Source organism: Ursus americanus, chromosome 22, assembly GCF_024610735.1.
Source record: "Ursus americanus isolate L20-20 chromosome 22, mUrsAme1.1.p, whole genome shotgun sequence".
Lineage (NCBI taxonomy): Eukaryota > Metazoa > Chordata > Mammalia > Carnivora > Ursidae > Ursus > Ursus americanus.
The window spans coordinates 48,065,247-48,091,035 of NC_142148.1; the positions used below are offsets into that span (position 1 = coordinate 48,065,247).

Consider the following 25,789-nt stretch of genomic DNA (forward strand, 5'->3'; position numbering starts at 1 on the left):
TTTTAGGCTTCTAACAAAATATCTATTTTCTCTCTTTTGAACATATATCTCACTCAGTAGTGACAGCTCAAGTTCTTTTTCACAATGAATGATTCAGAAATAAGTATCAAAAACAGATTTGAAGAGAACAGAAGAGACAATTAAAAGATACGGAAACATCCTACTTAATAAAAGGCCATGTATTTATGTTCTGAGTCGAATTTTAAAGCTTTTAAAACATTTTATTCCTATAAATCCATCTTAGATAGCAACTGGACCTCACAGAAGCACTTAAATAAACGTTTACCAGTTGTATCCTGGCGAACAATATTTCTTGCTTTCTCAGCTCCCCGTGCCCCAGATGTGGTGGCGCTCCTCGATAGCACTGGCTCGGCCACATCCGGGTGGCTCCGCCAGCTGAGAGAACAGGATCTCCCCACGGTGGCTCCTTTCGGAGAATAGAACACAGCCTGATAAAGGATAAGAAAAGAAAAATAATCTAAAGGCTGACTTCCTTATCATTCATTGCATAGCCTGTGTTACTCAGCAGATTTCATAAATCCAACTGTATATAATCGGCAGCTTCTCTTGTTGCAAAATTAGGTATCACTTCTCTGCTTTCCTCTCCTAGAGCTCTGGTCAAGTATTTCAAATGAGTGGTCAAGGATCCAAGAGAAATACAGGAGATAAGAGACCAAGACAGAGATTTCTGCACAGGTAATGTGCTGGTGGCTGCCACCTATGGGTGGTTTTCACACCCAGGTTCCTGAGAGTATATTTTGTTTCCACAAATCCAGTGCTTAGAAGGCAAGTATTTTTATAATGAACATTTGAATTTATTTTTATTTTTAATTTAAAAAATTTTTTAAAAAAATATATTATGTTAGTCACCATACAGCACATCCCTGGTGTTTGATGCAAAGTTCGATGATTCATTAGTTGCGCATAACACCCAGTGCACCATGCAATAGTGCCCTCCTTACTACCCATCACCAGCCCATCCCATTCCCCCACCCCCCTCCCCTCTGTAGCCCTCAGTTTGTTTCTCAGAGTCCATAGTCTCTCATGCTTCATTCCCCCTTCTGATCACCCCCCTTTCTTTATCCCTTTCTTCCCCTACTGATCATCCTAGTTCTTATGTTCCATAGATGAGAGAAATCATATGATAATTGTCTTTCTCTGCTTGACTTATTTCACTTAGCATTATCTCCTCATAAGCAAGATGATAGATCAATCAGAAATATTTGCCAAAGGCATTAATTACATAATTGAATTCATTCTGTATCATTCCATAAACTGTTTTTCAGATTGTTTACCTTCCTATAAATAAATACAGCCACTCACAGACTGCAGCGAAGATATTATAAGAATCAGTCCCATTAATGACATGTTTATATGGTTAAGTAATCACCATAATTGGTTCACACCTCCCCACATCCACATCCTCTGTGGGCCTCTCCCACAATGACCCTGGGCTTCATCACATGACTTGCTTTGCTAGCAAAATGAGCAAGCAGAGATTTGAAATGCGTTGGAAAATCTGGGCTTGCCCTGTTGCTGCTCCTGGAAACCTAAAACCTCACCAAAAAAGCCTGAGCTGGCCTGCTGGGCAATAAAAGGTATGTGGCCAAGTCCCCCCATCACTGCCCCAGCTGACAGCTGGCCAACCCTAGAGCTGCCTGGCTGATTATTTGACAGCCTAGCTGACTACAAACACAGAAGGGAATCCAGCAGAACTCCCAACTGTGTCCAACCCAAACTGCCAACTCATAAAATCATGATTTAAACAACTGGCTGTTCCTTTAAGTCACTATGTTTTGGGGTGATCTGTCACACAGGAAAAGCTGATACAGTCTATAATAAGGCTATTGTTGAGGCTATAGTCTACCCAAAGCAAGCAATGTATACTTTATGCATCTTGGGAGAAGAAACTCCTCCCAAGTTTTAGGACCAAGAAAAGCTATGTATCACCTAAGCTGTCGATGTTCCCCATTTGTAATCTGTGATCCTCTGCTGTAACCCTGTGAAGATCAGAGTCACATCTAAGCTTGCTCCCCTTCTCCCTCCCTAGCAAGAATAGGGGGCTCTCTGGCATGCATTCTGGCATCTTAACCACTCCGGCAACTCCGCTCCCTTTAAATTTGCCCCAGTGTCCTTACCCATTTTATCTATTGTATTATAGGTACTTCTATGAACTGCCTCAAAATCTTTACACAATAAATTGGAGTACAAGGGAATTAATCCCAAGACTGTGTCACAGCCTTAAAACAGTAATGAAGACAAATTGTTGTCCCCAGTAGAAACCACCATGGATGTTTTCCACCTTGATCTGACTCGAGGTCTCAAAACAACTTTTATCTAGAAACAAAAAAAGCCAAAATGACTCCCATCTGAAACACTCAGAATTTTTCTAGCTTGCCTAAGCAGGCACTGGAATACGTCTTTCTAGTGTGGTGCCCGGAGCTGGACTTTCCCAGCTTCAATTTCTGGCTTTCCCACTTCTCAGCTAGGTACCTTGAGTGAGCCCATCACCATGGACTCTCTGTACTTCAGTTTCTGTCTGTGATACCTGGATAGTAACTCAGAAGTTACCAAGAGGGCGAAGAGAGAGAATACATACAAGCACGAGCCATTATTATTATTCCTGTTGCTACTACTGCTATTCCCCTTCATCTTCTTTCTTCCTCCACAGCCCCTTCATAAATTCATCATCCTTACTACGAGGACAGAGTGCTATGAAACAACATCCGACACCACCATTAAAAAGACACGGCCTGTATGGTTTATTCCAAAATTCCATGCATTAATTGCCTATATGTATAGACACACTCCGCCTCCATCTCAGACATCTGGTATTTCTCTGTAAGAGTAGAAGTACCTTTGTCTCGCTGCTTCTTTTCCTTTTGTTCACTTAGTTTGTCTAGAGGTAGGTTTGTCATCTCAACTCCGTAACAGTTCTCGCCAGCACTGCTGTCTAGGAGTCCATGACGTTGGCCCACTCGTTTATGAGTTCTTCCCATTCCGTGAGGGAGGACAGCACACCAAGGAAGTCATCCCAGAGCTCTTGAGAAATGTACACACACAGGTTTGCTCGGATCCACGCCACCATGAGCGTCTAAAACCAACAAGCCAACAAGAGAACTGAATCACCCTCATTTGGAAGAAGAATGAGTTTTAACAAAATATTTTAAATTACTAGGAATAAAATGAACTTTAAAATAAAAAGCACTTGATCTTGATTTTCTTTTAGCGTCTCAAAATTTATTTGATCAACTGTAATCAGGATCTGAGCTACGGAGAAATCAGCTATTATCATGAACAAAACTACTGGTTCAAAATCCCCTGGTGTCTGCAGCTGGTCCTGGCTGTAACTTGGGAGAAGACAAAACTCTCGGTACAACAACTATTCTACTTCTTTTTTTTTTTTTTTTAAAGATTTTATTTATTTATTTGACAGAGAGAGAGACAGCCAGCGAGAGAGGGAACACAAGCAGGGGGAGTGGAAGAGGAAGAAGCAGGCTCCCATCAGAGATGCCTGATGCGGGGCTTGATCCCTGAACACCGGGATCACGCCCTGAGCCGAAGGCAGATGCCCAACGACTGATCCGCCCAGGCGCCCCTGGAATTTACATCCTAAAATAATCATTTTGATTCCTGTGGTTTCTGTACCAGTGAACTTGCTACCTGATGGGATTCCTTTGGGCCCACCCTCCCTTCATGGGAGAAAGGAAAAGGCTGGACTCCACAGCCCTAGGGGCCCCTGCCAGGTCAGTCCTGCCTCATTTCTATGCTTTCCACCAGGTGCACACAGAGCTTTCCCTTTAGTGCTGACTCAAGGACATCCAGAAAAAGCATCCAGGGGACACCTGGGTGGCACAGCGGTTAGGCGTCTGCCTTCAGCTCAGGGCGTGATCCCAGCATTATGGGATCGAGCCCCGCATCGGGCTCCTCCATTGTGAGCCTGCTTCTTCCTCTCCCACTCCCCCTGCTTGTGTTCCCTCTCTCGCTGGCTGTCTCTATCTGTGTTAAATAAATATATAAAACTAAAACTAAAAAAAAAAAAAAGAAAAGAAAAAGCATCCAGAACACAGGTGTGGTAACGGGGCCCCACTGAGGACTTCCAGGAGGGAAGTGGCCACCAGAGCTGGTTTGCAGCAGCCCTGAGCACTGAGCACAGAGGCCAAAGCCCACTGACAGCAGGGCTGACCCAGCCAGGCCGCCCCAGGGCAGCGATGGGTGGGAGGAACACGTAAAGGACGGGCTGGAGAGGCATTTTACAACTAGAACTGAGGGGCATGAAGAAAGAGGGTTACAGAGTGGCTCTGAGGTCTCTGTTGCTGACAACGTCTGAAAGCACCTCCTAAGCTGGAGTGATGCGCTCATCATGGGACGGGGGCGTGGGAAAAACCCACAGCACTGTGTACTTTTGGGGTATTATAAATACAGAGACACCAAACAAAAACAAAGGAGAAAAACGAAAACATTTCGCATAAGCACATTTTCATGACGCCACTATATGTTTGACGGTACTATTATTCGGTCATTCTGACAGTCTGTCATTTCAGATAATTGGTTTACCAAAGTGAATTCAAAGCTTCAAATTGGAAGCAATAAAAATCAGTTAACAGCATTTCAGAGCAATTAACAACCGCTCCTGGGCTTATGAAGAAGGATAGAAAACACCAGTTGCATTGCTTTTCCACAAAGCAGTCTGATGACAATTTAAAATGGAAAAATCTACTATTAAGTAATATGACTACTTTTCATTCAGTAACATTTTTAAAGCCAATAATAAAAATAAACTATCAAAGTGCTGGATACTTACCTTCTTCATAATTCACAGAAACTGTTACAGAAGATTGATTATCATCTTACTGTTCACTTTGTAAAGCCATCAGTAAGTGGAGGCTTTGACGTTCTAATTATTATGTTGAAAAACAGAAACATGTTTTACAGAATTAATGAATTTGAAATAAACTTACCATGTCTTTTTATTCATTGTAAGCTCCATTATCATGCGCCTACGAATAATCAAAACAGCTTTACAGGCATCAGCTTGTTCTCTTAAGAGCATGGGAACTTCAGGACATGGTTCCAACAAAAAGACGTTTGCTGCATTGGTCAAAAATACCTTGAAATCAACAAATTTTACAGTAAACATATAAATGTAACTAAACACATAAATCTGAACAAATTTTTCTTAAAGATAATGATATTAATTTCCCTCTACTAAACAATCACCTTGGAGTCATTTCAACTAAGGCAAGTGGTACCAACACATACTCAAGATTCTTTAAAATGCTTCTCTTAGAATCACCTGACACACTTGAAAGACCTTTCCTAGAAAAAAATTATTAATACAAATTAATAGTGCAACTATAGAAAATTTATGAATCAGAAAACTTTCTGAAGACTTCTTTTTACATTACCTCAAAAGAAAAGGGGAAAACAGTAAGATAGGATCACTGCTTCTGGGTGAGAAATTTTGGGGTCGGGGACGGGGAGAGGAAGAGGAGCAGTGGTCAGACAGTGGCTGGGAAAAACCATCTGATTGCTGTGGAATCTCCCAGCACATGAACTTTGCAGGTAGGAAGCACGGCCAGCACCACCCAACACGGGCGCAGATCTCTAGTAGCTGTAGGGAGGCAGGAAACCGGCACGGCCACATGGTCAACAGTACAGAGCTTCCAGGTGCATATACCTTGACTAGGAGAACGATATTAGGCAGTAGGATATAAAACCTATGTGAATTCTTGAGATAAAAACAGATTTAAAAAAACTTAGATGACCAGCCAACAGCTCTACACTCTACCTCAGACCTTTGGGGTACAAGTTCACTGTCCATTCCTGTCAGGGATGTTTCAGTAGAAAATGGTGAGACGCACAGATGTGGCCTGTTACGTAGTCGTTAGTGACTGCTTAGGGGCACTACAGTAAAGTTACCACTGTGTTACTACTGACACAGACGACACCAGTGACCCTTCAGTTTAGGAGACTGAGTTGTCAGTCTGGTAATGAAGGTGGATGGGTACCATCTACCTAGATCCTATGCCTTCTTAAGTCTCCCTTGTGTTCAGCAGTACAAATTCAAAGGATCTGGGAACAAACAGAATTCTCTGGCTCACCTGGGAATGAAATCTATCAACACAACATCTTAAAATAGATGCACAAACGGACCGAAGAAATTAAAATAAACATGCTCAAAAGTCAAGTGGATGAATTTAAATATTGACAGCCTCTAAGATTATCTTGTGCAAGATTAAAAAGGTGTCAGGGCCTACTTTTCTAGAAAGAATTACTAAATAAGCACTGTAATAATTGGTAACAGATGATAACAGCAATTGTGAAGACTTTCCTAGATTTCAAGTGGGAAAAAGGAAAACAAAGAACTTTTTGACTAACCAACTATAGCAGTGGTAGTATAATTTTAGTGGCCACTTTATTTTTTTACTACCCTGACTGAGATCAAGACCTGAGCTGAGAGATCAAGAGTCGGAGGCTTAACCGACTGAGCCACCCAGCTGCCCCTCGCGGCCATGTGTTTGGAAGACGTAGGGCATAGACGATCTGCTGCAAGACAGATCTTTCACTCAAGGTATTTTGTTTCTTGATGTGAATTGGAAACTTTGCATACTCCCAAGTAAAAGTGAGGAGTCTTCATATATTATATTCTCCGCTCATTTTCTTTTTTAAAAAAGATCAAAATGCCAACTCCATGAATCTTTCTTACTACCATGTCAGTACTGGTTAAGGTAAAAATTAAAAAGAAATTAATACGTCCAAATTGTACCTCTCAACAGCAACTGGAGAAGAGTACTAGCTTATTCAACCTGTACTTGGCCACTTTTTCCTAATGAACCAAGGAAAGGACCAAAGATACTGGATACAAAGAGAACAAACACAGCTATTAGAATCCAAACTAAACATTTTTGAACACTGTTGTGCTACAATCAAGTGGAAAGTATTTTTTCTTGGTTTGGCCAAGTCGATGTAACTGATCCTTTCAGAAAACAAATTAACACTCTCCTGAACCTAGGGAGATACTGGCAGTGGGATGGCTGAGGATGGCATATGGCAATCCACTTGGAGGACAAGGAATACCAAGGGACCCAGGCTAGGGACTCCGGCATGCACTTCTCTGGTGAGGGCACAGATTTTCCTAACAACTGGCACCAGAGTTCTTTGAAGCTACTCAAGTAAAATCATCTTCATTTTGTTTCAAGTTGATTTCCAATTATTTGCTGATTTTCACTGAAAAATGAGAAGATTCAATAGTTACGGAGTATTAAACTGCTAATGAACCTGAAAGCAAAAAGGATACCATGACAAGGAATCCTACTGAGAGATGGATGACAAAAGCATGTCACTGAAAATTGGGCAACAGGCAAGCTATGCCTATGCTAGCTCAGGTGGATATGGGGTAGAGGGTGGGCGCCAGGGAGCAGGGGAAAAAGAGGCATTCTGTGTTTTCACTTAGAGTCCTAACAACCTTCCACCTAGATGGGAGCCAAGAGGTAATCAATTTCCCAATCGCCATTTTTGAGGTAAAATCCTGAGGTCTGGGAAGATTAAGTGATCAGCCAAAGTTGTTCTTTCCAATGTTGCCAAATGGCACTGGTTCTATTTTATATATTCACACAGATAAAGATTTAAAAAGTAGAGCATTTATCATCAAACAGGCAATTTTTAAGAAGAATATTCTTTATGGGATTATAGAATCACCATGCTTGTCTTGCAAATTAGAGTCCAGATGACGGACTAACTCCCCACATGTGTTCAGGACACGCTTTTTAAGATTTGGATCTCAGTCATTTCACATTCACTGCGTAATAATCCCTCTCAAAAACCTGCAACCGGCTCATAGGTCTCCTTCGACTAGAAAAGAATCTTTACAAACTGAAGATGAGCGGTCAGGAAGAAAACTCAGAATGAGAACTTAAGAGCTGTTTACTGACAGGTAGATACAAATATCCCCGTACTTTAATGATGCTATCACAATAAACAAAATGTTCAAATGGACTCCAAGCGGAGGTCTTTATGTTTCCGGCCAGCCACGTACCTGCACCATAGCCTGGGCCCCGGCTTTCCCGTTCTTATTTTCTTCTTGCGTCACACATCCTCTGCTCACGGCACTCGTGAAGGAGTATGTTCGTCCCCAACTGGAAGATCGCTTATGACGAGAACCGTCAGATGAGGTCTTTAGAAGATAAAAACCAGTTCACGGAGGGGGAAGAAGTACATGTTCACATATTTAATTCCTTACACTCACCAAAATTCATGAGAATAGAGATTTTAGAAGGGCGAGTCTTTTTTCCATTTTGTTCACCACCTCCAGCACCTCAAACAGTGCCTAGTGTTTAGTATGTGCTGAAGAAATAAACGCAGGTCCAGTGACTGAATGAGTCTCTAAAACAGACCTTTAAAATGTGTGATAAATTCCATTTGCTTATCTATTCGTTTTGACCTCATGACCAGTTATTAAAATGATTTCACCAATATTAAAAAATCAAAAATTATGGAATTAATACAGATATTTAAAAGTGATATGCCTTTGATTACAAATAGTCTTAAATGTTTGTTGTTAATTGCTGCAACACCCACGTTTAGAAATAATTTCTCAGGGGCGCCTGGGTAGCACAGTGCTTAAGCGTCTGCCTTAGGCTCAGGGCGTGATCCCGGTGTTCCGGGATCGAGTCCCACATCGGGCTCCTCCGCTGGGAGCCTGCTTCTTCCTCTCCCACTCCCCTGCTATGTTCCCTCTCTCGCTGGCTGTCTCTCTGTCACATAAATAAATAAAAATCTTTAAAAAAAAATTACTCAGACTAGTTTCAAAACAGCATGCCAGAAATAGAAATATGACAGATATTTTGTTTCAGGAAGAGATCCCACTGAGTCGTTTTAGGTTTTTCTAACGTCTAGCTTTACCTAACCAGGACGAAAAGTGCCATTCCAGCAGCACTCACTCTGAGGACAGCAACCAGCCCTGAAGTGAGGCTTCTTAAGAGAGGAGATGGCACTCATTATTGGGTTAGTCCTTTCGGCTGCTCTGGGCAGGCCACTGCACAAGACAAGACTGCCAAAACATTCTAAATTTAGTTTCTCAAATGCTATTTGTTTAAACATGTCAATACCAATACGGCAGTGACATTTTTAGTCTCATACGCAGACGTGTGAACATACGATGGTTCATAAAACAACTCTGCCGCCACAGTGAATGACAAAGCTGCCATGCACAGCCGGACCTAGCCTGAGGGGAAGGAGGTGACCAATGATCCTGAAGACAGCCCAGAAGCAGCCTCACTGAAGCAGGTCCTCACGGAACTCAGCAACTGGAGAGCAGCAACTACGATAAAAGAGCCCCGCTGGCCTGTGCCCCACTGACTGGCACCCTCGCCCGATCGGGTAGACTTTGCTAAAATACGTGTACTCCCAGCTGAAACAAGCGACAACGTATTACCTCTTTGCTGTCAGTCTCTGAAAATCCTAATTTTTCAGCATCTTCTAGTGCAGCTTCTTTTTTTATCTGGTTCTTCCATGAACACAGGTTTGTCCTGGAGGATCCACTTTCTGTACACTGGAACTACCTTCCTTGTTACAGCGATGTCACAGGAAGGCAACAAAAACGCCTAAAATAAAAAGAGAAGACTCCCTTTAACTCCACACCTGCTCAGATCACTGTAACAGACACATAACAGACATTTCTAATCACCACCACCAAGTTCGGACTTTCCTCTGAAACATACGGAGCCAGATATTTTTGTGCACACCAAACTTGCTGAAGAAAAAAGGCATTTTCAATTGGGCCAGAAAATGTCATGCAATTTAAAAATAACTTCTGTATTCTGAATATTTTTTTCACAAAAATAGCCAACATGCACGCCTACACAGATACTTTAAGTGGCTACATAAACCATAACAGTTATACAACCCAATGAATTAGAAACTGAGTATAAGACAACAGACAGACTACTGCAGCCAGCTGCAGCCAACTGTCACACCTCCGCTAACTCCATGTGCAGGGATGTCGTGCTGGTGACGGAAGGATTATTTACACCACAGAAGTTGGCAAATGCTAATAACTGGAGCCGTTCTTTTTTTCTTCCCCTTTGTCTTTCTCTTTCTTCCTTCTTTTTCGCCCTTTCCCTTCCACCTTACCATCCCTTTCTGGGAGCCCACATTCACCAGCATACCAATGAGTCAAGACTGTACTCAGGTGTCTGTACTCACTGGTATGCTAGTGAATACTGCTCGCAGAAAACACATGAAAGAGAGCCTCTGGCCAGCTGTAGCACTGTGCACATTGATGTGAACTTTCTTTTTTCCGATTTCTCACATTTATTTGAGAGAGAGAGAGAGAGAGAGAGCATGTGCCCAGCAGGGGAAGGGCAGAGGATGAGGGAGAGAGCAAGCAGACTCCAGCACTGAGCACAGAGCCTGACATGGGGCTCAATACCATGATGCTGAGATCACTGCCTGAGCCAAAACCAAGAGTCAGACTTTAGCTGACTGAGCCACAGAGCACCCCATGAACTTTTGAACATTACAGACTCTCTTTACACATATGCATGTAAGACTTCTGATTTAATGTAAGATTCCAAACATATAAACAAAACGGTAAAGGAGAAATGTATTTGCCTTTTGAGTATTAGCTCTAAGGAATATTTCTGACTGAGGGGTAAACACAAAGGAGAGGAACTCAATACTACAGAAGTGTTTTCATTCCATAGATGAAAAATTAAGCTGAGGCTCAGAACACATGAGATATTTTCCCAAGGTTACAAAGTAAGTTAGCGATGATTCTAGGTCTTGAAATCTCAAGATTCAGAGATTTCATACTGTCCTTAATGTTCACGCTACAGGATCCAATGACAGGCAGACTTTAGTGTAACAAGGATTCATGCAATATATATATTTCCATTGATGTCACATCAAATTCCAGAATAGAGGAGTCTGTGTTATAACAAGAAGGTAACATATCAATGTGACAAATATTCTGACTTGTATCTCAAGAAAGATCAACAAAGACAAAGAAGAGTATGACAAACTACAATGGTGTCCCACTCTAATGTTGTTCCAAATTGTATTACAAATATTTTCACACATACAATAAAGTAGAAATACTTTAAAGTGAATACCATGTACTGCCGCCTAGATTCTACCATTAGCATTTGCTAGATTTGCTTACCACATACCTATCAACCCACCCCTATTTATCCTTCTTTCAACCCATTTTATTTTTGATGCATTGCAAAGAAATCTGCAAACATCAGTACATTTCACCCCTAAACATTTCAACATGCATATCACTTCCTTACAGTTCAAAATTTCTTTATGGTACTTTACATAAAATTTATAAATCAGGAAATGCACAAATGTTAAGTGAACCATGTGATGAGTTTGGACAAATGTAGACAATGAGGTAATCCAAATCCAAAATCAAAGGTATATCATGTTATCCTCCTCATAAGAAGCAAAGAGAAACGTTCTCTGTAGGAAAATAAGGTCACAGTAAAACCCAAATGATTTGTACAAACTGTCTGGTTAATATGATATGTAGCATATTCATTAAAAATCAGAAATATGAGAAAAGAAGTCAACATTAACAACACCACAATAAAAACCAGACAATACTTTAAAGACATAGGAGATCAGGATAAAGAAAGTTCCAAAAAGAAATGGAAATGGAATTGAAAAATAAAATAACCAAAATGAAAAACTCAGTGGGTATGGATTGACAACAGAATGGACATGGCTGAAAACAGGATGAAAAAACCAAAGGAAACACCCAGAGTGAAGCATGGTGAGACGAAAGGACGGCCTACTCAGAAAGGAAGGCAAGAGAAAGAACACAATGAAAAGCTGCTCCTATACTTGGCTGCAGAGGCACAAGGAAAGAAGATTAGCAAAAGAGGGCAGAAATGATATTTGAGGAGAGAATGCCCGAGAATTTTGCCAAAATTGGTAAAAGATGTCAATCCACAGACTCAAGAATCACAAACAAGCAGGGTAAATACAGAGTACCTTACACTAAAAGTGCTGAAAACCAAGAACAATCAGAAAATCTTACAAGCTTCCAGAGGAAAAAAGAGACATTTCCTCCAAAGGAGCTACCACGTGACCTCACATGACTTCTCAAAGACAATGCAACAAATATTCAATGTGCAAAGAGAGAACAGCTGCCCGGGTAGAATTCAATATCCAGAAAAACTGCACTTCAAAACCAAAAGCAAAATAGAGAAATTTTCAGATACAGAAATGAGAAAAACTTTTACCAGGAGATCTGACCTAAGGGAAATACTAAAAGTTATTCTTTAGGCAGAAGGAAAATAATTCTGGATCAGAGATTTAGGAAGAGATGAAAGTGCAATAAACAGGTAATTATTTGGATAACTCTAATTGGATAAAATATATATATATGAATATATATATAAAAGAATAAAACTGGGTAAAATAATAAATATGAAAGAGATAATATATGTGTATACATATAAATAATATATTCATAATATGGAATTCAAATACAGATGGTCCTCAACTTAGGACAGTTCAACTCAGAAGTTTTCAATGTTATGACAGTGCGAAAGTCACGCATATTCAGTAGAAACTGTACTTTGAATTTTGATCTTTTCCTGGGTTAGGGATATGTAGTATGACACTCTCTTGTGGCGCTGGGCGGTGGCAGTGGCTACAGCTCTCAGTCAGCCCTGGGATCGCAAGGATAAACACCTGATACACTTACTACCATTTTGTACCCATATAACCATTCTCTTTTTCACTTCTAGTATGGTATCCAATAAATTCCATGAGATATTTAACACTTTATTATAAGCTAGGCTTTGTGTTAGATGAGATCGCCCAACTTGTAGGCTAAAGTAAATGTTCTGAGCATGCTCAGGGTCGGTGAGGCTTAGCTATGATGTTCGGTAGGGTAGGTGTATTAAATGCATTTCTGACTTACTCTATTTTCAACTTCTGATGGCTTTATCGGGACAGAACTGCATTGTGAGTTGAGGCAAATCTGTACATAGCAGGGGCATATGAACTGAGAAGGAATAAATGGAACTGGAGTGCATACTTACAGGGTAAAAGTTGAAATTAATGCTAGATTTTAAGTTAGGGATGCAAACAATAAAATATTACAAATGAGTGTAAAAACACTAAGCTTGAAGAGAAAAACGGGATGCTAAAAACAACCAGCCTGAGAGAATTCAATACAATCAGCAATACAATTAGAGAGCAGAAAGTAAGATAGTGAACTTATACACCATTACAGTAGTTGTTATGTCAACTGTAAAGGGAATAATGCTCCAATCAAAAGATAGAAATTATAAGGTTCGATTTTAATAACTGTTAAAAGACCATATGCCATTTATAAGGGGACGCCAAAAACATCCGGATGTAGAGAGGTTGAAAGTAAAAAGAGAGAGATACACCATGCAAACACTAACCAAAAGAAAACTGGTAGAGCTATATTAAGAATAGGCAAGACTGACTTTGAGGCCAAAAAGGAAAAAAAAAGTATTAATAAAGAGAAAAAATTCTTCCTGATGAAAGAATCAGTTCAAAGGAACATATGACATTTGTGAATCCATACTGAAACTAATAATTTTGCCTCAAATATATATGTGTGTGTGTGTGTGTGTGTATGGCAAATACTGATAGACTTTGAAAAAAAATAGACCAATCCACAGTTATAGTAGGATATTCTCAGTAACTTGCATAACAGCAGATCAAAAAAATAAGGATAGAGAAGAATGGAACACACGCTTCCTACCTTCTCACCGTATTCTCCATGTCTCGACCTCTCGTATTTTTCATCTTTGTCTCTCTGGGGGACAGTTGGGATAATTTCTTCAGGTCTGTCATTCTGTTTATTCAGTCCTCAGCTGTACCTAACCTGCTATTAAACTCACCCACTAAGGTTTTCCTTTACTATTTCAATTATTACTTTTTTTTTTCATCTCTAGGAGTTCTGTTTCCTTATTATTCAAATCTGCTTAGTCGTTTGTTATAATTTCTTGTTTCCTGGAAACATTTCCAAGTTGTCTTTTATTACTTTAAACATGTTGAAGGTATTCATACTGAAAATTCTAGAAAAGTTTTGACTTGAAAATTCCTAATTGGAAGAAAGGGTGATCTGAAATTATTATACCCAGTTAAACTGTTTTTCATGTGGAAAAGCAAAAGGGAAACATTCCTCATCACAAACGAACTCAGGGACTAGAGCCTCAAGACACCTTCTTGAAAACACCCACTCAATGACAAAACAAGGCCATCCAAGAAGTGCATCAAAGCAAGCATGTTAGGACTCAGGACACCAGGAGGAGAGTGTAGCTAAATTCAGAACCAAGACTGAACAACTCTGCACATCAGAATTCCAAAACTGACTGCAAATAATAGTAAATTCAGGCTCACAATTGATAATATAATGAAATAAGTGGATGGGAACAGGAGGCTGAAGAAAATACCAGGCTGATAATTTCTTCAGATTTCTTAAGAAATCAATAAGTGCTGGGGCGCCTGGGTGGCACAGCGGTTAAGCATCTGCCTTCAGCTCGGGGCGTGATCCCAGCGTTCTGGGATCGAGTCCCACATCGGGCTCCTCTGCTATGGGCCTGCTTCTTCCTCTCCCACTCGCCCTGCTTGTGTTCCCTCTCTCGCTGGCTGTCTCTATCTCTGTCAAATAAATAAATAAAATATTAAAAAAAAAAAAAAAGAAATCAATAAGTGCTATCTAAAATTATACCATGGGGATAAAAACTGATGCCACCACCTTAATGTGATTTTAATCTTCTCATTATAGATTAATATTTTGGTAATTAATATTTCTTGTGTTAAAGGAAATGTTTATTTGAATTTCTACAATTCTGTTTCTCTTTATTTTTTCTGCTGTCAAATTCAAATAAAATAAAATTCAGAGCTCTTCATTAAAAATGCACAAAAGCATCATTAAGAATTAAGATTCCATTGTCATAAAGTTACCTGTCAATCCTTCACCCCCACCCCGGTGCCTCCACATACCCTCCCATTGTCTCTGCCTTTACCTCAGTCAACCTCTGTCTGGTTTTACCTTCACCCATCCATGGCTGGCTGCCTGCGTGTCCATCTTTTTTTTTTTTTTAAGATTTTATTTATTTATTTGACAGAGAGAGACAGCCAGTGAGAGAGGGAACACAAGCAGGGGGAGTGGGAGAGGAAGAAGCAGGCTCATAGCAGAGGAGCCTGATGTGGGGCTCGATCCCATAATGTCGGGATCACGCCCTGAGCTGAAGGCAGACGCTTAACCGCTGTGCCACCCAGGCGCCCCTGTCCATCTTTAACTGCCTGCCAATTTTCTGTCTGCCTGTCTGTCTGCACCTACGCACCTGTCCATCTACACCTCCCTGCTCACTTCCACCTCTGCCAGCTGGCCTGTCTACACCTACCTGTCTCATCTTCTGTGCCTGCCTGCCAGTTTGTTTATGTCCATCAGCTCCTCTGTAAGCCTTCCTGTCTGTCTGCCAGGCTGCTCTCTGTTTATATCCTGCCTTACCCATCTCCTCTCTGCCAGGCTCTTATTTGCTTCTCTAGCTAGCCAGGCCAGCAGTCAAATAGACACACGTAGGAATACCTGGAATGATACTCTACAAACATCAACAGTGGTTGCTTAATGGCAGTATTTTGAGTGATTGGCTTGGGACTCTATTTGTCTAATGAACATTCACTTTTTTAAAAATAAAGTTATTTTTTAAAACAAAACCAACACCAACAAAACAACATAATCGACAAATAACCTTTAGAGCAGTGCTTTGAACTTTTCAGACCCATAACCTAAGTAAGACATTTTACAGAAGCATATATGCATTTGGATAATAAATGTTGTTTTAGAAGGTTTACAAAGAAATACTAATCCTTAGAATATGCAGGGTACTCTGAAATGTTTCAGTCCATCCTATTTATTCTCTTCTATTCCATTATTTTAAAACAATACTGGCCTTTTTTTTAAAGATTGTATTTATTCATCTGGGAGAGAGAGACAGAGCACAAGCAGGGGGAGAGAGAGAGGGAGAAGCAGACTCCTCGCTGAGCTGGGAGCCCAGTGTGGGGCTTGATCCCAGGACCTGGAGATCATGACCTGAGCCGAAGGCAGACGCTTACCCATCTGAGCCACCCAAGCACCCCAAAATACTGGCTTTTGATAAGTTGACTTCATGACCTACAAATGGTCACAACAGGTAAGAGAAACACTGGTAAGAAGACAGGTTTCCAGCGGAGTGACCCCGAGACCAGAACTGCCCCACCTGAAGCTTCTACCACTCACTGCTAGCCTGCCTGCTGGGGGCAGCAGCAAACTGAGGCTGCCCTGAGCACCACTGAACCTCGTCTCCCCTCACTTACCATCTGTTTCCACTGCCTGCAACCTACCGAACCATCCAGGCCAAGGAGACTTGCACAGTTAGCCCCTGCCACGAGCCTCTCTGCGCTCGGGGCCCCCTGTCAGCATTTATTTCGACACCACACCCATGGACATCTGACCTTCTTCCATCATGCACTGTTCTCTGGTGCATACACACACATCTTACCTCCCTCACTGAGAACACGAGCTTCCTGAATGTACATTTTAAACTTTAATGGCCTTTAGGCCTAAATATTAAATAGTCAATGAACACTTTAAAATTGAAAACGAAATCACTAGGAAACAAGTCACATTTTGCCATCCTGAAAAGAACAATACAGAGAAAGACAATTATATGGTTTCACTCATTTATGGAACATAAGAAGCAGGAAGATCCGTAGGAGAAGAAAGGGAAGGTAAACAGAAGAGGGAATGAAACATGAGAGACTATGGACTCTGGGAAACAAACTGAGGACTTCCAAGGGGAGGGGGATGGGGGAATGGGATAGGTTGGTAATGGTATTAAGGAGGGCACGTTTTGCATGGTGCACTGGGTGTTATACGCAAGTAATGAATCATGGAACTTTACATCAGAAACTAGGGATGTACTGTATGGTGACTAACATAATAGAATAAAAAAATATTATTAATTAAAAAAAAAAAGAACAGACAAAAAAATCCCGCCCCCCAAAAAAAGAATAATACATCATTGACCTCAAGAGGGCAATAGAATGCAATGTTAAAACCCACGCCCCTTCAAGAATCTCTACTTAGTATTTTCACATGCACAACCCTTACATTTTAAATTTCACATACATGCTTTCAAATTAGATTTGATGAAGAATAATGAGAAGGTGTAAATAAAATGTTTTTTGGCTTCACGGCACAAAGATGTCTCAGAAGTTCGGTCATAAGTAGTCTGCAGTTACCTACTTGGTCCAAGCTACTTCTGAACTGAATTTAGATTGGAGTGAGGACTAAATGGAATGCAGAATTTAGAGCACCCTCTGCCAGCGGTGCAATGTCAATAATGGATGCAGACAAAACTTTCCGTATAGTAAATTAACAGTTTACACAATAAAGGTAAAACCACATCAGTTTAGCATTATCTCGTGTGCAAAATTTACAAGCTTTGTCAATCATATCTAGTCTTATAGTAAGCACTGGCGTCCAAGAGCTTAAAACACTGCTACAGATCAGGGCCTGCAAAGTATGGCCTGTCATCCAAATCCAGCCTGCCAAGTGACTTTCCTAAATAAAGTTCCCCGGGAACGCAGCCACGCTTCTTCGTTATGTGCTGTCCATGTCTCCTTTCTCACTACAAAGACAGAGCTAAATAGCTGTAACAGAGTCCGTGTGATCAACAAAGCCTGAAATACTATGATCTAGTCCTTTACTCTATAAAGAATATGACCTCTATCCTAAATTATATGACCTTGCTGACTTCAACTCAAATTAAATGGTTACCAAGTACCTTCCGTGGGTACAACAGGAACGCAACAGGGCAATGTTAATGGACAGACTAGGGTAGATTTTTAAGTCCTGGACTATTATGATAAAACAATGTTTTGTCAGCATGACATATACAGTATAGGCTAGAAAGGGATGACACAGCAGGTGTGGGGCTCCAGGGAGCATGCTGCTAACTACGGTCAAAGGAAAAGGAGGGAGCAGGAGTGCGAAAGCCCCCTGCATGGCTTGTCCAGGGATGGCTCAGTGGAGGAGCTGGAGACGAGCAGCACGGGAGGGCTGAAATTAATACGCACACAAGGACACGAGCCCCGTTAAACAAGTGGTCAAGTCATGAGGAGAAGCTGATGTTAGGGAAGAAAATAAGCTCAGCTCTGGCCTCATCATCATTAAGACACCACTAGAATGTCAGACAAGGTCACCCGGGGGCATTTTAAAAGGCAAGTGTGCAAACAAGAAGCAAGGTCCAGACAAAAAGCTTGAGTGAGAGTCTCACGCCAAATGGCTGCTGGCTCCGAGCCCGAAGGAGGCAAGCGTGGAGTTACAGCAGAAGAGGCTCAAGCCCAGAACTTGGTCAATTCTTGGAATCTGGGGTCAAAGAAAACAGGGGCAAAGAAATGAGACAGAGAAGACACAGTCAGGGAGTGAGAATATTACACTAATATTTTCTCAAGTCCAACCTTTTTATTCACTAAAATACAAAATACGTGAAAACCTCCAGATTGCTGTGGATTACACTGGGACTTTCATTGTTGGTTGATTTTTCCTTAATGACAGTCTCAGAAGTGAAAGGGTTCATCGCTATCTAGAAGTCTTGCCCCTCCTCAGAAAGCTCTTCATACTGCGCATGCACCGGTCACGTGTGTGCACAGGGCTCCTCCCCTTCTCCCCACGGATCACAGGTCTGCCATTCAGGGGCCTCACCTTCTGTGCGTGTGCCCAGACTCAACAGCTAGTCCCCATCACATGCACACACCCACAAAAGAGCCAGGCTCTGTCTCCCAGGGCACCGGTACCAAGATGCAGGTGGCCAGTGGCTCCAGCCCACACCACAGGTCTGCTGTCTTCTCCGCTGCACCACGGGTTCTGTTTCCTCTGTCAGAGCTTCTCCACAGCAGCACGACTAACATTTGAGGCCTGATGTTCCCTGTCGTGGGCGAGTGCAGGCCCTGTCCTATGCCTGTAGGATAATCACTGGCTACTACCCGCTAGATGCCAGCAGCATTGCCCTCTCTCCAGTTGTGATGACCAAAAATGTCTCCGGACAATGCCCCTGGGGGGACAGAGCCAGCCCCGGTTGTAGCTCAGGGCTGCTAATCGTTGCCCGGCCTCTGGTCTCTCTCTGCCATCTTCTTCCGCACTTGCACCTGCTTTCTTGTTTGTACTTCCCCTCCCTTTTCACTCACCACAGTGGCCACCACCAGGGTGCTGTACCAGCGTCATCCCTTGCTTTCCCCTTATTCCCCTCCCCAGCCAACTTTTTCCTCTTACATCATAAAAACCTCAATCACACGTTCATGCCATGCGTGTTTGCAGGGAAAGTACAACCATCTGCAGAACCTCCACAGAGCTCCCTCTGGCCCTTGGGACAACACCGGCCTGGGGCTCCTCTTTGCCATGTTCATTGGTTGATGAGTATTCAGCAAGAGCTTTCTTCCCACCTACCTCTGGGTTTCAAGTTTCTTACCGACACGTGAGGGTATTTTTGGAATGATTTGCTCAGATATAGAATTTCCCCTCCACATGTAGGAATTTTACAAAAACAAAATCTTAAAGAATCATACACAAAATCACAACACTCCGCATGAGAAATTAAAAGCAGGATTAGAGGGATCATTATTCAGTCCAGTAATGTAGCCCAACTCATCAGTAGTATTTCTTGCAGGACTATGCGCAAAAGAACAAGAACAAGTCTCTTCAATTTCATGAACTTATCACACACACACACACACACACACACACACACACACACACACTAACCTGATGAAAGACTTCGTTCACAAAGGTGACATAACCTCGCGTTGACAAGAGAACCCGCTGCACCATTTCATACACGGGGCGGTGCTCTTCTTCAATGCTACAATGGCTAGAGTTGCTGAGTCTTCGGTCAGACAAGGTGCTGCTGTTGGAGTGGTTTTTCTCCGGCTCTGCAGGCCGCCGCCATCCAGCTCTGCCACCATCTCTTGCCCCACACCACCACCAACGGTCTGGAAGAAAGCCATTACCACTTCTTTGTCTTTTTTTTAATAATAATATTTTTTATTATATTATGTTAGTCACCATACAGTACATCCCTAGTTTTTGATGCAAAGTTCCATGACACATTACTTGCGTAAAACACCCAGTGTACCATGCAATACGTGCCTCCTTAATACCCATCACCAGCCTATCCCATTCCCCCCCTCCCCAAGCCCTCGGTTTGTTTCCCAGAGTCCATAGTCTCTCATGGTTCATTCCTTTTGTTTATCCCCCTTTCTTTTTCCCTTTCTTCTCCTACCAATCTTCCTACTTCTTATGTTCCACAAATGAGTGAAACTATATGACAATTATCTTTCTCTGCTTGACTTATTTCACTTAGCATTATCTCTTTCAGTCCCGTCCATGTTGCTGCAAAATTTGTATAATCATTCTTTTTGATGGCTGAGTAATATTCCATTGTATATATGGACCACATCTTCTTAATCTGTTGAAGGGCATTTGGCTCCTTCTATGATTTAGCTATTGTGGACAATGCTGCTATGAACATTGGGGTGCATATGGCCCTTCTTTTCACTATGTCTGTATCTTTGGGGTAAATACCCAGTAGTGAAATGGCTGGATCAAAGGGTAGCTCAATTTTTAACTTTTTATGGGACCTCCACACTGTTTTCCAAAGTGCCTGTACCAACTTGCATTTGCACCAACAATGTAGGAGGGATCCCCTTTCTCCACATCCTCTCCAACATTTGTGGTTTCCTCCCTTGTCAATTTTTGCCATTCTAACTGGCATAAGGTGGTATCCCAGTGTGGTTTTGATTTAAATTTCCCTGATGGCTAATGATGTTGAACCTTTTTTCATGTGTCTGTTAGCCATTTGTATGTCCTCATTGGAAAAGTGTCTCTTCATATCTTCTGCCCATTTTTGGATTTGTTTGTTTCTTGCGTATTGAGTTTGAGAAGTTCTTTGTAGATCTTGGATACCAGTCTTTGATCTGTAGTGTCATTTGCAAATATCTTCTCCCATTCCGTGGGCTGCCTCTTAGTTTTTTTTTTTTAAGATTTTATTTATTTATTCGACAGAGATAGAGACAGCCAGCGAGAGAGGTAATACAAGCAGGGGGAGTGGGAGAGGAAGAAGCAGGCTCACAGCAGAAGAGCCTGATGTGGGGATCGATCCCATAATGCCGGGATCACGCCCTGAGCCGAAGGCAGACGCTTAACCGCTGTGCTACCCAGGCGCCCCTGCCTCTTAGTTTTTTTGACTGTTTCCTTGGCTGTGCAGATTCACTTTTTCTAACTGCTCATTCCATGAAATACAATTTCAGGAAACCCACAGCCCACGAATCATTATTGAATGGTGCACTGAGACTTAATAAAAGTATAACTAAGTGTTATCATACAAATAAATACAAATATCATACACAAAACTGAACCATCTCAAACTTTTTCATTCCCAAATGGGCTTTGATGGGTTTTAATGTCAATTAATATGCTGATAGAACTGCTAAAAAATGGTCACTGCTGAAATTTTAAAATCACCACTCTGCTTTCTCTAATGTATGTTGAAGTACTTTTATCTCATACAAAAATGAATTACTAAGGACTAAAGAATACTTCACAGAACACATTATCAGCTGAAGTGATGCACCAAGAATGTACAGTTTGTTCAGGTTTATGCTGTTGCTGTCAAAAGTATATGGGATGTAAGAGCCACTGTCCTTCCGTTCTCCCATGAATATTTGTTATACCAGATTCTCCAAGTGCTAAGAAAACTTAGTCTAGACGATGCACTAATTCATCTCCTCCCTGGTGAAAAATTAAAGGTATTAGTAGATCCCGAAGCAAATTCACTTTGGGAAAACACACACACACACACACACACACACACACACACACACACACCCTCAAACAGACCTTCAATACAATAATAAGGGCAAAAGTATAAACTCCATTTGGAAACAGCACTTAAAATATTGTTTTGAAGGGCTTTTACAAGAACAGTATATTCTTTGAAAAGAGATTTCGGATCAACTGTTTCACTAATATTCACTTTACATAGGCAAAATTATATTAAATTTCAAATTCCAAACAAAAACTTTCAGGAGACAAATGAAATTATATGTGCTTTTATTCCTGCAACTCTGTCTCCAGAATCTTATTCAATTGTTTAAATTGCTGCTTTTTCTCATGTACAATGCAAATGAAGAGAGAAACACAGGAGACACATGTGAGATGAGGCGGGAAACACAGCTGCAAGGCACAAACAGGAGTACAGGAGGCAGCTGATTAGCTGAATAATTACCCCCCCCCAAAGATGTCCATGCCCTAATCCCCAGAACCTTTGAGTATCTCACCTTACCCGGCAAATGGGATTTAGAAGGTGTGATTAAATTCAGGTGTGAGAGGGAGCGATTATCCTGGATCATCTGGGTGGCCCCAATGTAATCATGAGTATCCATAAGGAGACAGGAGGATCAGACACAAGGCCATGGGAAGATGGAAACAGAGGGAGAAAAGGTGATATGATGAAGGGCCACAAGCCAGGGAATGCAGGAAGCCTCTAGAAGCTGGACAAGGCAAGAAAATGGATTCTCCTCGAGAGCCTCCAGAAGGCAGAGCCGCACACCTGCCAACACCTTGATTTTACCACACAGAGACTGATTTTGAACTTCTGACTTCCAGAGCTGCAAGGTCATAAAATGTATTGTTTCAAGCCACTGAAAGTTTGTCATTTGCTGCAATGGCACTAGAAGACTACTATAACAACTCACTGTGAGGCCTACTGAGAGTCTATACGATGGCGGTGACCATTTCTAGGTACAGCCATCTGCAGCATGTGGCAGTGCTGGGCTGGACAGTTGTCTGCCAGAATCCACTCCCCCTCCTTAATGGAACCCCAGGGCTCTGTGTGCTTCCTCCCCTGCAGCCCAGGTGACTCACAGGAAGCTGGCCCCATCCACAGGACCAGGGAATGGTTCTGTTTCGTGGGCCATTCACATAGCCAGCTTCGAATCAGTCAGCGCCTTGTTACTGTTCCAGGAGAGACAAGTAAACTAGGTTGTCCCACTCAGACAAAAGGTAAGAGCTTTACAGAAATATCTGGGTTGTCTCTGAACACGAACAAGGAAGGCAGTGCCCCTGATGCTGGCCGCCGTCTTACAATCAGCAGGGAGTGGAAGCCAACCCTGCCAGAGGGAAAGGGCAGAGTAGGGAAAACTGTACAGAATCATGGAGAGAGTGTGAATAACCCACATTCTCTGCCAGCCCTGCCATGAGCTGCTTCTATAGGAGATTAAAATACTTCTTTTTTACCTTTAAGACATTTTGAGTTATGGAGTCTTCTTCTGTTAGGATGATACAACCATCCAAACTCATTCGGGGGTCAGACCTTTAGGACACTAAGAAAGCCAGATAATAAAAGTAGATGACTCACAAGTGTGAATGACCAACGAAGGAAAAAACTGGAACCTTGAATCCGTGGTTAATCTGCTATTCTTGCTACTTATCATCATCCAAATGTATTCTTCAAGAACGAGAAACTTATTTTCAGTGATGGTTTTCTGAAATTTTGAAACCAGGTAGGAAAAAGTCACAGCCTTTAAACAGACTACTTTGAATTGACTTAACAATCACACAAGATATAATGTAAAATTTATCAAAGAATGGGACTGTGTTTCTTATCTATGATTTCATACAAATTTTTGCCTACCTGATGGGTGAATAAAGGTCTCTCAGCATGGTCCAGAACTAATGGTGTTCCCTGGCTCAGTGAAATTCAGGGTCGTTTCTATTTTCTCTTCCGTGAACTTCTCTTTCATCTCCTTTTGTCTGTTTTTCAATCGGCTGTTTGTCTTCTCATCGGTTTGTAGGCACTCTCTATATATCAGAAGCATGAACTCTTTTAACAGCTCTGATGTTACAGATGCTTTTCACCGTCTGTTGACCGAGTGTGGCTTTACTGTACCTTTTGACATGCAAACTTTTTCAAGTTTGTAAAGTAAAGTGGGACCTCATTTTTTCTGTGGCTTGCGGGTCTTATCTCTACCTAAGGTGGTCTACCACTTCCCAAATGTATATATTCCCCCAGATTGTCTACTAAATTCTTTATTATTTTTTTAATACTTAGACCTTAAATCAATTTAGGACTTAAATCAATCCGACATCTGCTTATGTATGTGATATGAAGCAAGGTTCTGAGAGAGAGAGAGAAAGACAGACAGACTGACAGTTCTTTCAGCTCTGAGGGTTATAGATTAGATTCAAAATTCAATGCTACTCTGTCTCATTTTCTAGAAGGAACTTGTGGTTTCTGTCTGGAACTCTGATAATTTTTCTCTTAATTCCTTAAACTCAAATAGGTTTATGTCTGTTTAGGTTTGTGTCTGTTTAGCTAATTCTCCCTGGGACTCGAAGGCCTTGTTAGTCTAAGGCATGACTTTTTTTCAGCTCAAGTAAATTTTGCATTAGTTCAATGATCACTTCTGATTTTTTCTCCTTTTGTCCTCCTGATACTTGTAAGGTAGGTCTGGACCTCTCCTCAGATCTTATTTATTCATTTCTGATTTCCATTTCTTTGAATTTTTCCTCAGTGTTGTCAGATATTCCTTTGGAAAATCAATTTTGTTCTCAGCAGTGATCGTTACTGTTTACAGTTTACCTATTAAAATTTTAAACTAATGAATTTAAAGTTTTTAATTTTATTTTAAAGATTTTATTGATTTGAGAGAGGGAGAGAGAGAGAGAGAGAGAAAGCACCAGCAGGGGGAGAGGCAGAGGGAGAAACAGACTCCCCGCTGAGCAGAGTGCCCTATGCGGGGCTTGACTCCAGGACCCCGGGATCATGACCTGAGCTGAAGGCAGACGCTTAACCGATTGAGCCACCCCGGCGCCCCAAATCTTTCTCTTAAAATCTTCAGTAAGTCTTTTGTTGCTCTTACTGCAATTATATCCCCCTCAGACTTCTTTGAAACGAAGTTTCTCCAGTTCTTCAGTCAGTTCTTATCAAAGCGGTGCTTCTCTGTGAAGATGCTCATTGTCACTCGGGTGTGTGTCACTCTTCCGGCTCAGGCCTAGTCACGCTTCTGGGAACTCCAGGGCATCAGCAAACTTGCTCTAAGTGGACCACACTTTGTGCATAAAACCGTGTCCCTGCCATGAAGCAGCTGCTCTCGAACCTCCTCAAGTGGTTCTGCTCTACCCAGTGCAAAGTCCCTAAGCAACTCAGTCTGCTGGGAAAGCCCCATTTGTCTGTGACCGAGGACCGCAAGAGAGGGAAGATACACCACGGGCCCCACACAGAAAGAGGTCTTCACTGAAGGCCTTGGAGGGAGACAGCCTTTTCTTGCAGGGATTCCATCATGGCATCCTGAAATCCTGAGATGCTCTTCCACTCCTTCCCCTGAGATCCCAAGAGGGCACTTGGCAGTCTCGCGGTCCTTCCCATGGCCCACCTCCATGATTCCCGAGGGCCTTCCTGGTGCTGGGGATTGGTGAAGGCAACCTGATCTTATGCTCTGAGGTCACCGGTACTTGATCAAAGGAGGGAAAATAAGAGGGGGCCAGGAGGCTGCACACCACAGCCACCTCCTCAAAATGTCTCCCTGGCCCCCAAGATCGCCTTGTCATGGCAATGTCAACAGAGCACTGCAAGTGCTACCTCAGAGCTCCCTCTGACACCTCAGCAATACAGAGAGAGCCCACCAATAAAACCAATCCCCATAACCAACATTCTTTAAGAACCAAAAACCCTAATAATCAATTACTTTG

At 41.9% G+C, this 25,789-nt stretch overlaps 1 protein-coding gene across 15 annotated transcripts in view; it reads right to left on the reverse strand.

Moving 5' to 3' along the window:
- LOC148108081 (uncharacterized) overlaps positions 1 to 25,789 on the reverse strand; it is a 57,353-nt gene that overhangs the window by 2,666 nt on the left and 28,898 nt on the right. For 11 of the 15 annotated variants that reach the window (XR_015720993.1, XR_015720994.1, XR_015720992.1 and 8 more), the window contains 8 exons: positions 23,733 to 23,899; positions 23,457 to 23,583; positions 19,805 to 20,031; positions 9,437 to 9,605; positions 8,039 to 8,176; positions 4,962 to 5,110; positions 2,858 to 3,094; positions 287 to 449 (listed from right to left, as the gene is read on the reverse strand). Coding sequence is in view for 1 of the 15 variants with exons in the window: in XM_087853786.1 (XP_087709912.1) it covers positions 18,317 to 18,412; positions 19,805 to 20,031; positions 23,457 to 23,583 (450 nt within the window). In the remaining 14 variants the exon portion in view is untranslated. Of the gene's footprint in view, positions 1 to 286; positions 450 to 2,857; positions 3,095 to 4,961; positions 5,111 to 8,038; positions 8,177 to 9,436; positions 9,606 to 15,293; positions 18,413 to 19,804; positions 20,032 to 23,456; positions 23,584 to 23,732; positions 23,900 to 25,789 lie in introns of those variants that run through there. The other 4 variants (XR_015720996.1, XR_015720989.1, XR_015720995.1 and 1 more) reach the window with 2 other exon arrangements.